This window comes from Coenobita brevimanus, chromosome 60 (genome assembly GCF_032717465.1).
Source record: "Coenobita brevimanus isolate Jiangsu-jjx chromosome 60, ASM3271746v2, whole genome shotgun sequence".
Classification (NCBI taxonomy): domain Eukaryota; kingdom Metazoa; phylum Arthropoda; class Malacostraca; order Decapoda; family Coenobitidae; genus Coenobita; species Coenobita brevimanus.
The window spans coordinates 39735676-39751765 of NC_137013.1; the positions used below are offsets into that span (position 1 = coordinate 39735676).

The 16090-nt window shown below is 39.8% G+C and overlaps 1 protein-coding gene across 1 annotated transcript in view; it reads right to left on the bottom strand.

The window, feature by feature from the left end:
• Nop60B (dyskerin pseudouridine synthase 1 Nop60B) overlaps window positions 1-16090 on the bottom strand; it is a 32654-nt gene that overhangs the window by 13910 nt on the left and 2654 nt on the right. Inside the window, exons 2-6 of the mRNA XM_080274886.1 lie at window positions 14768-14919; window positions 11119-11335; window positions 10830-10954; window positions 3766-3892; window positions 1454-1567 (exon numbers count right to left, since the gene is read on the bottom strand). Coding sequence (XP_080131012.1) covers window positions 1454-1567; window positions 3766-3892; window positions 10830-10954; window positions 11119-11335; window positions 14768-14919 — 735 coding nt within the window. The remainder of the gene's footprint in view (window positions 1-1453; window positions 1568-3765; window positions 3893-10829; window positions 10955-11118; window positions 11336-14767; window positions 14920-16090) is intronic.

A 16090-nucleotide genomic window follows, 5' to 3' on the forward strand; every position in this document is an offset into this window, starting at 1 on the left:
ACAATCACAGAGATGGACAGAAAACTATGACATTTTACCATTCTTGGCTGGCATCTGTTCAATACTGATTATATACAGTATACTGTATATACATAGACTGATCCCATGGTTACAGAAGTTTTTGTTATCTGCACTCTTGTTAGAGCTCATTTTTCTGTTAAAATCGTGTCCCAGCTGGTTTCTGTTAACAATGATTATGCAGTGTTTGTGGTTTCTGATGGCTCTGAGGGATTCAAAGATGTGGTCCTACTCAAGGAGTTAATTCCAGGTGGTGGAGACCACTAACTCTCCATCCTTGAACTAAACTCCTTCTATGGTACAAGTTTCTTCCTTATGGTGCCTTAATCATCACTTTCTATTAACCTAACAAATCCCTATGTGTGTTTCTGATACATACCATTACAGTATGTATGTATTTAACGCATCAAAATTGTCATAAAAAGGAAACATCGGGCTTGCACTTGTGGTGCCTAGTATCAATTAAGATAAATCCCACAGGTTCTGTGTATTTGTTAAAGCACAATTCCATTATCATATACCATGTTTGGTACCAATTATGCGAGATAACCAAGTGATCAGTGTACACAGTATTTTGTATGAATAACTCTGAATGCAAAGTAAGTTGATAATACTAGATTTTATAAAGTGAACAGAGATAATACTTTGCATTCACAAGAAAAATAAAGCAAGTGAAATGGTAACCTGGAAGTGTGTGGATTTACATAAATATACAGTATTAAATAGAGACCATGGTATTACATAACAATCAGAAATATGAATGACGAGCCTTCTGGATGCTTCAACTTGTCCTCAACTTAAGTCACTGTATACCAATGTAAGTGTGCTTTGTTTCAGAAGCATGGCCATCATGACAAACATTCTCCTCTGTGTCCCAATGATAACATACATTTTACTCTCTTTCACAGAAATACACTGTATCTAGTCTTAAGGATGGTTAACAAATATATTTAAAATCATACAAAAAAATAATGGTCAGGTCAGAAGTTACTATACTGTATTGACATAACAACAGGTGTATACCCAGGGATAGGGAAAATACAACACACTGCATGTGTTCACTCCATGTCATAAAAGATGACTAAAGGATGCAAGAGTGGAGGACTGGAAACTTGTACTAAAGTGACTAAAAATGCATACTGGTACTGGGATGTGGCAACCCAACTCTCCAGCAACTGCAATGAGAACAGTCCTGTACCTAGTGGGGGAATGTACCTGTGATTCCTTTACCTATGGATCAAATCCTAAAGATCAAAGAGGAAGACATGGAAAAACAAGCTATATGTTGATCTCAGATCAATGCATACTGTATCACTAAAGTGCTGGTGCAGAACTGAGCAAAATGGAGTGCTATCAGGTGTGTGGATGACAACAATGATGATGATGGCAAATGTGTAAAACTGGGTTGAAATAACTACACTGTGTGCAAACTTACCTGACTGAACACGTCTCAGTTCCTGCATCTGTCCACCAGTGCCCAGATGAAGACCCAAGTGCACACACATGGTCCGGATATAAGTTCCTGCTTCACATTTCACCCAGAAAATACCTGGAAGTAAACCAAGAAAACATGGTCATGAGGAAACAATGATATACTGTGAAAGAAGAATTTTCCATCAGTGAACAAGCAAACATCAGTCACACATTACGGGGGAAAGATTTTTTTCTGATTGACATAATCAATACCATAATCATCTGATACAGTGTAACAATACACATTTAAAACAAGAATACTGTAATATACACCCACACCTCAACATTCTTGAGGTCAACATCCACGAGTTCACCTATTCGTGAGGCAGCCACAGTTCAAATTTATAAATGCAAATGGAGTTTTTCAAAGTGTGCCCCATGGCAGTGGCCACTACATCATGGTATGTGTATTACCTTTCCCGAGTGGCAAGCACTTATCTTTTATCCTGGAGTCTTGCAGTGAAATATGCATATACAGGAATGCACATTCTCTACACAGTAATGTGAGGGTATGTGTATGTGTGGTCATCCATGGTGTAGATGGGGTGGCAGTCAGTGAAACTGAGTGTCTGGTGAATGACAGAAGCCACCCAGTCCAACAATGCAGTGCCACCAAATGTGTTGTACATAAAGCACACACACTCTGACATTAACTTGTTTCAATGAAGTCCTGACATGAGAGATTATATTAGGCGGGTACTGTATGTTTAGTAACCAGTGGAACAGTGAACAGAACTGGGTGGCTGTGTACAAGTGAAGGTGTGAGAAAGGTCAGAGGTTGTTTATGTACAGTCAAGAGCAAAAGTTCACTGACAATTCTCAGCCACCATTTCTCATTCCTCCTCAAACAACTAAGTATTCTTTGTTTTCATACTCTTGTTGTGAGATTTTTATTGTTACCAAATAAAAATAGCTTCTGTAACATCACCAACAGACCGAGCTGGTTGAGAAGTACTGAAATTTGATCATGACTGTACATACATGTAGGGTCTTATAGTGCTCAAATGAATAAACGTTGCCATAGCTGACCTTTTTTTTCCCAATAACAAAACTTTTATGCTACTGTCACAAACACATTAAGGACTTCATCACTACACTGATGAAGGTACAGTAGAATATACAGTACACATATTCATTTCTTCAGGATAGAATATACTGTGGACAAATATAAAAAATGTAAGCTTAAAAAACTGTTACTCTGTTGCAGTACAATATTCAACTTCATTACAATGAGGATGTTATTTTAAATGTGCTGTCTGAATGACTTTTTGAACAGAGGGTTAAATATAACCTTCTTTAACCCCTAAACTATCTTGGGTCCTTTCAAAGGCGAAGTGTATTGTAACTTTATTATGTTATGAGTAATATTTTGCATGCCCTTAGATATATCTCTCTCTATCTTTTTTACCTTGGAGGAATAACATGATTATCAGTACTTACAAATGTTTAGTAAGTTTTAGATGCAAAATTCAAGGTTGGCCATTAGGTGGGTGACCATCTGATAAACACAAGGAAAGGGGATAACAAGAGATGATCAGGTGGCAGGAACCTCCCGCATAGGGCATGATAGCTATGGAAATAAGAACAAACAATTTGTGGAATTCTATGTTACTAATTGTTTGAGGAATGTATTTCCCACGAATTTTGAGGTGTTGGTGTAACTGTTTCCTCCTAACACTCATAGTCAACACTAACGGAATATTGTACTGAGAAGGCTGTCCATGATAAACTATGATTAAATCTAAAATTCCATCAGGGATGGCAATACTGGATAGAGATGAATGTACAACCACAAAATTATAATTTTAAAAGGAGACAACTGAAACCATAAAGGAAAGGCAGATGTTTTGTTAAAATCCTCAAAAAACACCTATCCAAAAGGGTTTACCCACCCATTTATTTGTGGGAAACTGGGTGAGAATAATATTTCTCCAATTCAGTACTTTATTATTTTCCTAACAGTATGACTTCTCAAAGGACTGTATTAATGGAAAGAATAGGCCATCTGAGAAACTTCATGCACCATATTTGACCTTTCATATTTATTAAAGAAGTTCGCAGCTGTGCAACCAATGCCAACACTTTTTTCCCAGCACAATGATCTATCTAACCAATGATGGGGGGGGAGGGGTGGCAATGATGGTTATTCTCTTCTTACTAAATCTAAACTTAATACTGAATAGTACTGTACTTATTTAATACAAAAGTGCTGTTTATGTTGGACATCTTATCATTACTTATGTTTACTAGTACCCTATAACTTCAATGTCATACCCATGCTGGTCTCCGGGTCGTACTCAATTAGCTTGCTGTCGTACACAGTCCTCACACGCAGCTGCCGCTTGACTGCAGAAATGAGTGGCGGACGCTGGAACTGTGCCCCCTTGAGCTTCTCCAGAGTCTAACAAATATAAGAGCACTGGAGACCAAACTGCTCACTAGGGATCATGATGCTGTATCTCATCCAACTAAGCAATATGCAGTGAAATTAGTGAATAATTCACTATGTAGCAACCTAAATGCTAATCAATGCAATTTCACAAAGCAGAGCACCAATATGCTGATGCAACCATACCTAATATCTTAAATGTCACAGGCACTACTAACAGGACATACAATAAGTAGACTGAGGATGATGATGATGGGTATTTCCAGCTGGAGAGACGGTACAGCCCATATTAACTAGTTATTTCTCGTTGCAAGCCACTATACAGTGAGTCTTCGAAAGACAAAAACCTGAAGTATGAGTTTTCGATGGTACGAAAGAGATGAATATCGTGTAGGACAAATTCCACAATATGAAAATATGTCTCGATGATAAGAAAATTGATACTCGATACGAAAGGAAATACAGAGATAGCCCGATTATCCAGACTATATGGTGTGAAGAGGTGCCTGAATGGTTTCAAATCACAATTAATCTGGCGGAAACAAAACACAAGTACTGTTAGATTGATTTATTTACCAGTAAATGTACAATGAAAGACACAATTATCCTCCCAGTTCAGTCTGAAGAAAATTTACACCACGCAAAATACAATGAAAACCCTGTTTCTACTAGTGAATGTTTCAAATGGTTTGATTTTTCCACGCTATATTCGTCAGACTTTGGGAAGATACTTGTATCTTTCATTGTACACTTGAAGCAGCAGACTTTACCAATTCAATTCATAATCCTCCAGCTTGTTTCCGTAATTTTCTGACAACTTTCAGTTTGGCAAATTACTTTATCTTGCTAAAAAATTTCCTTCCTGTTATTATCACTTTCCCCTACGATCATTTCCAGTGCTGTGAAACTCAACGTGCTCAAAGGTGGATATCGTTTCCCAATTTCCCAACTGGAGGTTTGGTCAGGTTAAATTATTAGGTACAGCTAAGCTCGGTTAGGCCAGGTTTAGTTAAACACTTAGGGAAGAAGAGTCCTTTCCGCCATTATGTTAACGGAATAAACAAGAGTTGTCACACCAGAACGGCTAAAAACGATGGGGAAACAGATTTAACAAGAAACATTTACTGTATTTACCAACCTAGAAATAATCTGAAAAATATAACAGACTATCAGGAAGAACTGATTTGGTCAGGTGCTTTTACTGTTTAAAGTAAAACATATGTTTAGCCCCCTCAATGGCTGTGGGTTTAGATATTTGCCTGGTCCCGTGGTCGGCCTTGGGACCATTTTTTCAAACTTCTAAAATCAATTCCTTTTTCTTACATATATGAAAAGATTCATCTGGTACACCTGGCTTTTTTTTAATTATTATTTTTTCACCTAAACTCATCCTGTGATTTGCTATGATTCGTTTAAGAATTAATAAAATTAGGATGCGTGTTACATTAGCATGTAAACATCGGCAAAAACATCTGGGATGAAGTGACCTGTGAACGCCTGACTGCTTGAGGTGTTAGAGTAGGGTCGTGTAAACACACCAGTGACCTTCGTTCCCTTCCCATAATTGCTTACAGTTTTTTATAGCTCACCCTAACTCAACTTCACTGACACCAATACAGTATGGCATTATTCAAGGCCAGCAGCTATGAAAGTGATAATGGAATACATTATTGTTTGTATCAGTCCTCTCTCTTTCACACATACACATAAGAACGAACAAAAGAATGAGCAGTAAATGTACACTAACTTTAAGGAGCAGAAATAACTGTGCTCAGTCGGTCCGAAATATATTGGGAAGAGCGATACTGAACGAAGAATGTGGAACTGAATTCTAACCTACGAGAACATGTGGGACAAAAGAGTAATTTTTTTTCTGATTAGCAAACATTTTTGTTCCATATCCTCTCTTAAAATTGTAAAACCCATAATCTTTTGTGTAAGCATACAGCCTAAAGACCTTACCAATTTCAGTTCATATTCCTCTAGTTTGTCTTCCATATTTTTCTGACTACAATATTTTGAGGGTGGTAAATTATGTTCTCTTGCTGAAAGGAACTTAAAAAATTAGGGCGCATGTAACATAAGCATGTAAACATCGGCGAATACATCTGGAGTGAAGAGAACGCCTGACTGATGGGATGGTAGAGTAGGGTCATGTAAACACACCAGTGACCTTCGTTCTCTTCCCATAATTGTTCGCAGTTTTTTATAGGACGCCCTAACTCAATGTCACTGACACCAAAACAGTGAAGTGTTGTTCAAGGCTGGCAACCATGAAGGGGTTAATGGACTACTGAATGAAAAATTCAGATGTGCACCGCGCTCGCTTGCCGAGAGAAAACGAACTAACCCCTCTCTGGTAAACAAATTTTTTCGCGCTTCTCAGTTGAGTCCACCTCCCTCCTCTCCTCACAGCTTCGCTGTATATGAGGATATTTTGGCAGCTCTTCGCCTTTTCGTATTGTTTTGCCATGACTCCCAAGCGCCCTGCATCATCTCCAGCATCGGGGGAGCACGTTGCAAAGCAGCAGCAGCACCGTACTCTTATTCTGGAAAGGAAACTGGAAATTATGAGACCCCATGAGGAGGGGCAGGGAGTCTCGGAGATTGGGTGTGCTTTAGGCCTTGCAGTTTCCACCTTTGGGACTGTGACGAAGAAAAAGGAGATGTACAAGAATATGGCCACCTCCTTCTCTACAACTGTATACAGGTATTGTTGTCTTCTTAATAGGGGGGGGGGTAAAGTTTAGGTGGGGGGTCCGAGGCGGTCCTGGGACGCATCCCCCCATTTGTATGTATATTTCAATGGGGAAAAATCGTTCCGATATACGAAATCTCAAATTAGGAAAGTTTTTTTTGGGTCCCTATCCCTTTCGTATATCGAAGACTCACTGTAATTGCTTGTTGGTTCTGACCAGGTGTCTACTGCAGTACATAGTGGTAGGTGGGGGCGTTCACCATCCTCTCACTCGATATAGTGCTGCTCTCGGGTGTCTGCCCTTTCCTCTCCTCTTCCTTCCTCTTCTGTCTTTCTTTCTTTTATTCTTTCCTCTTCCTTCTGCCTATGGGTAACTTTACACCCCCTCTTGTCTTTCTTTCCTTCATTCTTTTTTCTTCCTTTTGCGTATGGGTGACTCTACAGCGAGTGACTAGCCAGATGGTTGCCTGGTGTCTATGCTGCGTGGTAACCATATAACCAAACTATGGCGCATGGTGGTTTAGTGGGTAATTACGGCACTCCAATCAGATTGAGCTGGTGAAGGTTTATATCCAAGGGGTGGTTGGGGTTTATTGCTCACATAATGCCACTCAGGGATGAGTGAGGCTGGTCACTCTCATCTTAAATGTCAGGACCAACTTGTCTAGCCCCGGGCTCCTACATTCCTCATGGGGAAACATAGGATTGGATGATGGATGTATATATATATATATATATATATCATCATCATCCAGACCTTTAAAACAAGTAACTCAGAGTCAAATGGCCACCCCGTATGGGATTATGGCGTCTGGCAATAGATTGATAGACAGATCCAGACCTCATTTCCAACCCTAGGGTGGGATGAAGAGTAGCAGCATCCACACAGCCAAAGTCTGCCCAATTCAATTGGCCACGCTTCCATTCACTCATCATTCAAGCCCACAGAATCCTGGCTCCATCTGACAGGCAGAAAATTTCACCACGTTCTATAGCTTCACACACACTTATCTGACAAAGCCAATCTGAACGCTGTCACATTAAAATGGTATGTCAAAGCCCTGGTCATGCGCTTCCTCGCACAAATTCATCCAGCCAGCTTGATCTCTTGTCAGTCCCTTAGCCTCACCAACTTCCATACCTATCTTCCTCACACTCATCCACCATATCCTTCCACCTTCTTGGCCTACCTCACTTCCTTCCTCCTTCAAATTCACTCAGATATACCCTTTTCACCACTCTGTTGTCATCCATTTTCTCCACATGACTATCATTTCAGTACACTCTCTTCGATTCTGGTATCCACAGACTTCCTCAATCCCCATCTTTCATGAATCACATTATTTCATATCCTACCCACTCTCAGTACTCCACATACATTCCTCAGCAGTCCCATCTCCATGCTTTTACTCTTGACCTTTAATTTTCAAGCCACACCACAGTCTTATACCAGTATGTTAAAGTTGGCACTAACACTCCTTCATGTAAGCCTCATGCAACTGCATCACTCAAGCCTCTGTCTCTTATCACAGCTTTCACAGCACCAGATATTTTCCTTCCTTGTGTCACCCTACTTTCCATTTCTTTGGCACATTTTCCTCTCTTTTCTAGCACTGTACCCAGGTATTTGTACTCTCACCAATTCTAGTCTCTCTCCATTCACTGTAACATCAAACTGGGAGTCACCTCTCTCAATTTCTACCACTTTTCTCTTTTCCATATTTACTCTCAAGGCATGACGCTCACAGACATCAGCAAAACTGCACTAGTCTACCAAGGTCTAGTCCAGTATTTGCAAGTAGTACTGCATCATCAGCTTACAACAAATCTGAGATATTCCATCCACCACCATTCATTACCAACATCATCCCTCTCTCCATTACTCGTGTTTTTACTTCTCTCATCACCCCATCCATACATATATTGAACAACCATGGGGACATGACAAAACTTTGTCGTACGCCCACACCGATTGTGAACCATTCACTTAGATGCCCATTTACCTTTACACATGCCTCACTACCATCATAAACTCTTGACAGCACCTAGCAACTTACCATTTACACCGTACGTGCACAAAACCTTCCACAATCTTTCCCTGTCTATTTTGTCGTATGCTTTTTCCAGACCTATGAATGTCATAAACACTTCATGGTACTTCTCACAAGCCTTCTCCACTATCTGCCTACTGCAAATATTTGATCCATACATCCTCTGCCACTCCTAAAGCCATCCTGTTCATCACTCACTAGGATTTCTGATATCCTAAAGCCACCCTGTTCATCACTCACTAGGATTTCTGATATCTCTCTTACTTTCTAATAATTCTTTCATATACCTTCCCTACCACGCTAAATAAACTTATGCCACGATAATTCTTGCACTCACTTCTCTCACCTTTATTTTTGTACAGGGGTACAATCACAGCCTTTTCCACACACAAGTAAACTGCCACTCCCACATTAGCTACCCCTCTGAGGTGTAGGGGTCTGTGGCTACATTACTCTAGTCCATTATATTAAAGGCTAAATGATGGTTCCCTTGATAACAATACATGACTGAAAAATTTCTAGTCACCTCTTTGCAAATGAACCTATGCAAGGCCATTGTTCTAACTAGTGCATTCTAACCACAATACTGTACAAGCTTCTATTATTCCTTTTGTTGTGAGAAACCATTTGCTGTTCTCAAAATACTGCATGTCTATTTAGAAAGAAGTACAATAAAACTTTACCAATTACTACAAAGCTTTGTTCATCATAATACATCACTATACTGTACTAACAATATCAGGCTCCAAAGACTCCCTCAGCTGAATAAAGTTATCAAACATTAGTTGATGCAAAGTTATCCCAGTCTCTCTGATTAAGCAGACCCAACAACCACAGGCTAGTAACTGCCCCTGCTGGGATGACCTGTGCAGTGAACCAATGTTTCCATGTGGCTAATAATGCCTCACTACAGCGAAATGTGGAGGTCTAGTTCCAGGCAGGACACTGCACTTTCATCTCCATCCAATTAACAGGGGCACATAATAGGCTCCTCATCACCCCGTTATTCAGCTATATGACTACCACCCAGCGTTGAAGTAAAGAAAATGAGGAGAGCCCAAGGAACTGATGGAGTGTGATGACTGATAAAATATGGGGTAGAGGCAGCGAAAGAATGAATATGGAAGATGTGTCATGGAATGCATAGTAAGGTTGGATGGCCAAGAAAATGAGAATGTGAGTGCCTTCAAGTATTTAGGTAGGCTGATGAGTAAGGAAGTTTAGAGGATGAAGTGCATGAAAAGGTATAGCAGGGAAGAAAGGTTGCTGGTTCATGAAAAGCTATGATAAGGAAAAGGGAGATGAGCATGTAGATTTTTAAAAAGTTGCTGCATTAGAGTACTGTGATTCTTACTCTAATGTATGGAAGTGAAGTCTGAACCCTGTTGGAAGGATACCAGTCAACAGTGTGCAATAGAAATTAATTATCTGAGGAGAGCATGTGGAGTTACATGGTCAGACATTTAGCCAAATGAGGACATGAAGGAGCACTGTGGTGTTGATGTGGATGTGACTGAAAGCTTCTGAAAGCTCCAAGAGTAAGACTCTGAAATGGTTTGGCAATGTACAGGGGATGGAGGATGAGAGGTTGATTAGAAAAGTGTATGTGAGTGAAGTGGAAAGGGAGACCAAGGATGAGATGGAGGGCTGGGGTGGAGAGATATATGTGAGAGGGGTGTGTTGGAGGAAGGGCAGCCATATGGCAGAGAACAAGATAACAGGCAAACTGTTTATGGCTACTCTTTACAGAATTAGAGTGTCTGGCTAAAGACCAATAGGTAGTTTTAATAAAAACACTAGCGTAATCCACATCATGGAAGAAGTTAATCTGCAAGCACAGAATTATCACTCCAAGGCACTGAATGAAACTGCCTAGCATAAGGTACAATACTATAGAATACCAGAGTGGTCTCAACCATAAAGAGTTGAATGTAATACAGCTTCCTTCATGGTGCCCATCCCACATCCTTGGCCCATATTACTGTGAGGTTAAGAGGCTTAGTAGCATCTATTTCTGTTACTTATTAAGCATACTAAGCCTTACTGTTCTCATGAATGTTTAAGTCCTTCTAATACCACCACAGACTGTATAAACACCACAGGAGAGAATACAAATATGCTATATGTGGAAATAAAATGGTAAGGAAGGGATATTAGGGAGCTTTCTTAGTTGACAAGAATATAGCCCCCTGACACCCACCTGCGTGATTCGGGCTTCATTCTCCACGCTTTGGTGGAGACGGAAGATACAGACATACTCCTTGCCTGCCTTCTGCTGAGACTTGACCAGTCGAGTTGATCGCTCCAAGCAAACAATCAAGCATCCTAGAATGAAATAATATATCTCACAATAAAAAATTCCCTTTATTGCACCCACTGTTCCTGGAAAACACTGAAGCATCCAAGAATAAAATAATAATTAGGTAACAGTAACTAATAAATCTTTGGGTTAACAAGCTTTACCCTATCAACAATTAATGATAACGAACCTGTGACTTTGGGGTCGAGTGTGCCTGAATGTCCAGTCTTTTCCAAGCGAAGGATCCTCTTGATCCAGGCTACCACCTCATGTGATGATGGGTTGGCTGGCTTGTCCAAGTTGATGAAGCCTGCCTGGATATAATCTTTCAGAGGTCGCTTGAGGGGTGAGCAACCATGAGGTAGTGGAGTGAAATGGTTGGTACGGACATTCAACCTGTCAAAATTCTGGACGAGGATAGAGGAAGTTAATAAAAATCCTGTAGTTTAAAAAAAAAAAAAAAAAAAAAAAAAAAAAAGAAGAAGAAGAAGAAGCACCATGCCTGCATGAATGAGCTGTGTTCAGCCAACGGCCATAAATTCCCACCTACCCATAATGAGGAACTTTTAACACAGTCACACCAGCCAACCCAAAGAAGGATTCACATGCATAATTTACAATTAATTCCCTGTCATAATTATGATTTCTTTTTGCAGGTAGGACAGGTACAGAGCAGAATTTATCTCACATTCTTAAAAAAAAAAAAAAAAAAAAAAAAAAAAAAAAAAAAAAAGTTAAATTGTTCTTCTGTAAGGACAAGGAAAGCAGAGTATTAGATCTCAAATCTCCTATTCATCCTGCAAAAACAAATTCTAGTTATGACAGGGGCTGATTGTAAGTTTGTGAGTAAATTCAGCCTCTGGATCAAACATGGAATCACTAACATTTATGCAAAATCTTTATTTTTTTCTTCTTCTGTAATGAATAACACTAACAGCACATTATTTACCTTACATATACTGTACATGTGCATGTGTGCACACACACACACACACACACACACACACACACATATATATATATATATATATATATATATGTGTATCCATCCATCATCCAATCCTACATTGCCCCATGAGGAGCGTAGGAGCCCGGGGCTAGGCAGCTGGTCCCGACATTTAAGATGAGAGTGACCAGCCTCACTCATCCCTGAGTGGCATTACATGAGCAATCAACCCCAACCACCCCTTGGATATAAACCTTCACCGGCTCAATCCAACTGGAGCGCAATAATTACCCACTAAACCACCAGGTGCCAAAATTTGGTTATATGGTTATCACCCAGCATAGTAAATGGTTTCCTGTTGCACAGGAAACCATTTGGCTTGTCACTCAGTGTAGAGTCACCCACAGGCCGAAAGAAATGGAAAGAATGAAGAAAAGAAAGACAGAAGAGGGAGTGTAAAGTCACCCGTAGGCAGAAGAACAACGAAAGAATGAAGGAAAGAAAGACAGAGGAGAATGGAAGGAAAGAAGAATGGAAAGGAAAGGGCTGACACCCACAAGCAGAACTACATCGAGTGAGTGGATGGTGAGTGCCCCCACCTACCACAAATAAATAAATAAATATATATATATACACATATTAGAGATGTGCCGATGCCAAGATGTTGGCTGATACCGATACCAATACCCACTTTTCAGCCAATACCGATACTCTGATACTAAGAAATGGCCGATACTTTGCCAATACCGATACCGGGACCGATACTTTTTTATTTTGATTTATCTGATGCCGGTAACGTGAGCGCTGTTAATCCAGGAGCAATATAGTAATCGATATATACTATTAATATATGATAATGTTACATCGTACATGTAATTATAATGTAATATAATATCATAACCATCTGTTTATCATTGTCATGAAACATGAGTGTCTTGAATCACGTAATAAACCAGAAAAGTATTGGAGTATCGGCCATATTTTTTACCTTGCTGATACCGATACTACAAAAAAAGGCCGAAACTGCAGATACCGATACCAATATTATCGGCACATCCCTGATATATATATACCTGTATATATATATATACTGTATATCTCATCTCATCTCATCAGCCATTTGTGTGTACACTGCAGGACCAGCCTATCCCGACCGAAGTGGGGACGATCCAGCCAATGTATCTCTACCAAGTGGCTTAGGCTGTCTAGTAAAGATTGTATGTAGGGTGAGAAGTGGTTGTAAGTGTAATTGTAGTGTTGGAGTGGCTTTGGATGTGTGTGTAGTCTGTGAACCAAGAATAATCAGCCCGCGCAAGCCGACTGGGTGCAAGCATACTTTATAGTATGCGACACTGGTTCAACCACAGCACCCCTTGTGTCCGCCATTGCAGTACGTGGCCTTATATGTGTGTATATATATATCTATATATATATATATATATATATGAGACACTTAGTTTCATACCAGGCTAAGCACCAAGATTTCTGAAATTCAGCTATACTTGCCATTGCCTCCCCACAGCCTTCCACTATCTTGGGAAGCTGAGATGTACCCAGAATGCAGAATGCAACAGGGTGGAAAATCTGATACAGCTACCATACCTTCTGCCATGGCAGTGCTGTGTAAGCTAAGCCTTGGCTGCATACTGATCTGTCAATGCTCACATCTGTGGGGAGGGCCAGTTATGCACCGCCTAGTGTATGGTGTGGTCCAATGACAGCCAATCACCACAATCCTCACATGCTGCGCGAGTGCTATCTCACACCACCTATCCCTTGGAAACTTGCCCTGTGGCTTGTGCTCACCTCATGGCTCCCATTTTTCTTTTTATTAATGCAATATCTGTGACCATGACAGACACCAGCAGTGACTGTGATTTACTGGAACCCTCTAAATGTAGGAGAAAAGGCCTCCGTCCTGAGACTTGGTGGCAAAATGTTGCTTTAAAAAAAAAAAAAAAAAAAAAAAAAAAAAAAAAAAGGGCCTGGTATGGCATAGTACAGTACTGCCAATTTTTAGGAATAATGTAATTCTATTATCCTTTTACCCTACTATTTTAACATTCACTTAATCACTATCTTACCATCTTACCGTTTTTATCTGGAAAATACCTGGTATGATTACCTGGTACAGTATTTCAGGCCACTGGCATCATCACTGCACTACCTTACCATCTTTACTCTTGGTCTTAGTACCTTATTATCATTATTATAATACTATATCAGTATCTTACTTTTTTTGCTTTTATTATACTTGTTTATAACTATGATTATTTTGTTATTACCGGTACCAGTAGAATGGCTTAGCTGGACTGAAATTACACCATTCCCCCCTCCCCACCATCATATTATCATCCATTCCTGGGGTCGAATCCCTAGTGCTAGGTTGTGCATAATACAATGGCAGTATCTCACTCACACTCAACATGTAGGTCATACAAAGAAAATCAGTGTGATACCTTTATCAATTGGGGCGATATTAATATCTCAGACAGAAAAAGCATTCATGTTTTGTTTTCCAAAATGCCTATGGACTATAATTATATCAATGTGTATGGCATTAAAATACATACCTCTGGCTCCATAAAAAAAAAAAAGGGGGGGGGGGGGTTCCAAGACATGAAATTTTTAAAGTTGCAAAACTTTGAAAGCATTAATCTCATTTTTTTTTCTTGCTTAGCCCAGTATGCAAACAGGCATCATATATATATATATATATATATATATATATATATATATATATATATATATATATATAAAATCATAATACAGGAAGAGTACATTCATTATTGTACATACATACTGACAGAAGGCCTAATATATGATGGTCATATACAGTATATGGATGGATTGTAAAAGTACTCAAACTCAGATAACAAAAGAATGCATTGACCTTTAGCAGCAGGGGCCACTCTGACGTGTCGATAGGCTTAGCAATTTCATTAGATGGCTGAATCCTTGCGGCTTCCATGGGTACATCCCCAAGCGACTTGCGCTGTTTCTTCTTTCCTTCTTTACCAACTTCCTCCATTGTTCCTGATATACCTGTGATGGGAGGGCATGCAATTGTAGTTTAAGTGCATTCTTAAAATTTTAGTTTTTTTTCCTACACTGAAACCTGGCATGGCATAAAAAACAGCAAGCTTTATTTTGTACTAAAAAGTTTCCCAAGATTTTTAAATTCTGTATTGCAGCGAGACCTGGGCAGTAAAGGTATATTCATGGGCTCAAACACACAGAGATGGTGAAAGGATGGGGAATGAAGAAATGAGAGGTAGGAAGGGACCTGAATATACTGTACTGTATTAGTTCTGTGATGAGAAGAGGTAGACTGATATGTTTTAGGCATGTGGAGTGGATGGAGGATGACAACTGGGTGCACGGGGCAGGTGTGAAAGATAATGACACGGCTGTAAGAGGCAAGCTGAAAAAGACCTTGGACACAGTCATGGAGTCCAACCTCAAGCATAAGGGACTGAACAAAGGCTCCTAGAGATTAGGTAGCATGGAAAGCCACATATGTTGATGTGGCTAATGCATGCAGACATGGTAGAGCCTTTATAAATGAGCAAATGAATGACTGACTAGCACCGGGCTCCCACGCTCCTCTTGGGGCAACACAGGATTGGATGATGATACAAAAATGTACTCCAGAACAAAATCTCAAGTTAGGCCTCTGCTGTCGGAAGAAAGTGACCTAGTAATGGACCCACATGAAATTTACCACATTCTTGCAAACCAGTATGATATAGTCTACAGTAAACCAGACAACACAAAGGTCATCCATGACCCACAACTTTTCTTAAGGACTGACCCAGGTAGACAACAGCAACATACCCTGACTGACTTTGGCTTCAGTGAGGATGTTATTAAAGCAACTGGTGAATTAAAGTCAAGTTCAGCACCAGGTCTGGATGAAGTCCATGCAGTATTACTAAAGAAATATAAAAACGCTCTTGCACGACCCTTATACCTTCTCTGGCACAGACCACTGGACACTGGGAAAATACCCAAAGAATTTAAAAGAGGCACTATAATAATACAAAAAGGAGGAGAAAGATGTCTTTCCAAAAACTATCATCCACTGGCCTTAACATCCCATATAATAAAACTATTTGAAAATACTTTATGGAGTCATAAAGACCAAAAACAAATGAACCAAAGCCAATGTGGTTTTCATAAAGGAAACCCATGTCTCTCTCAGCTATTACATCAT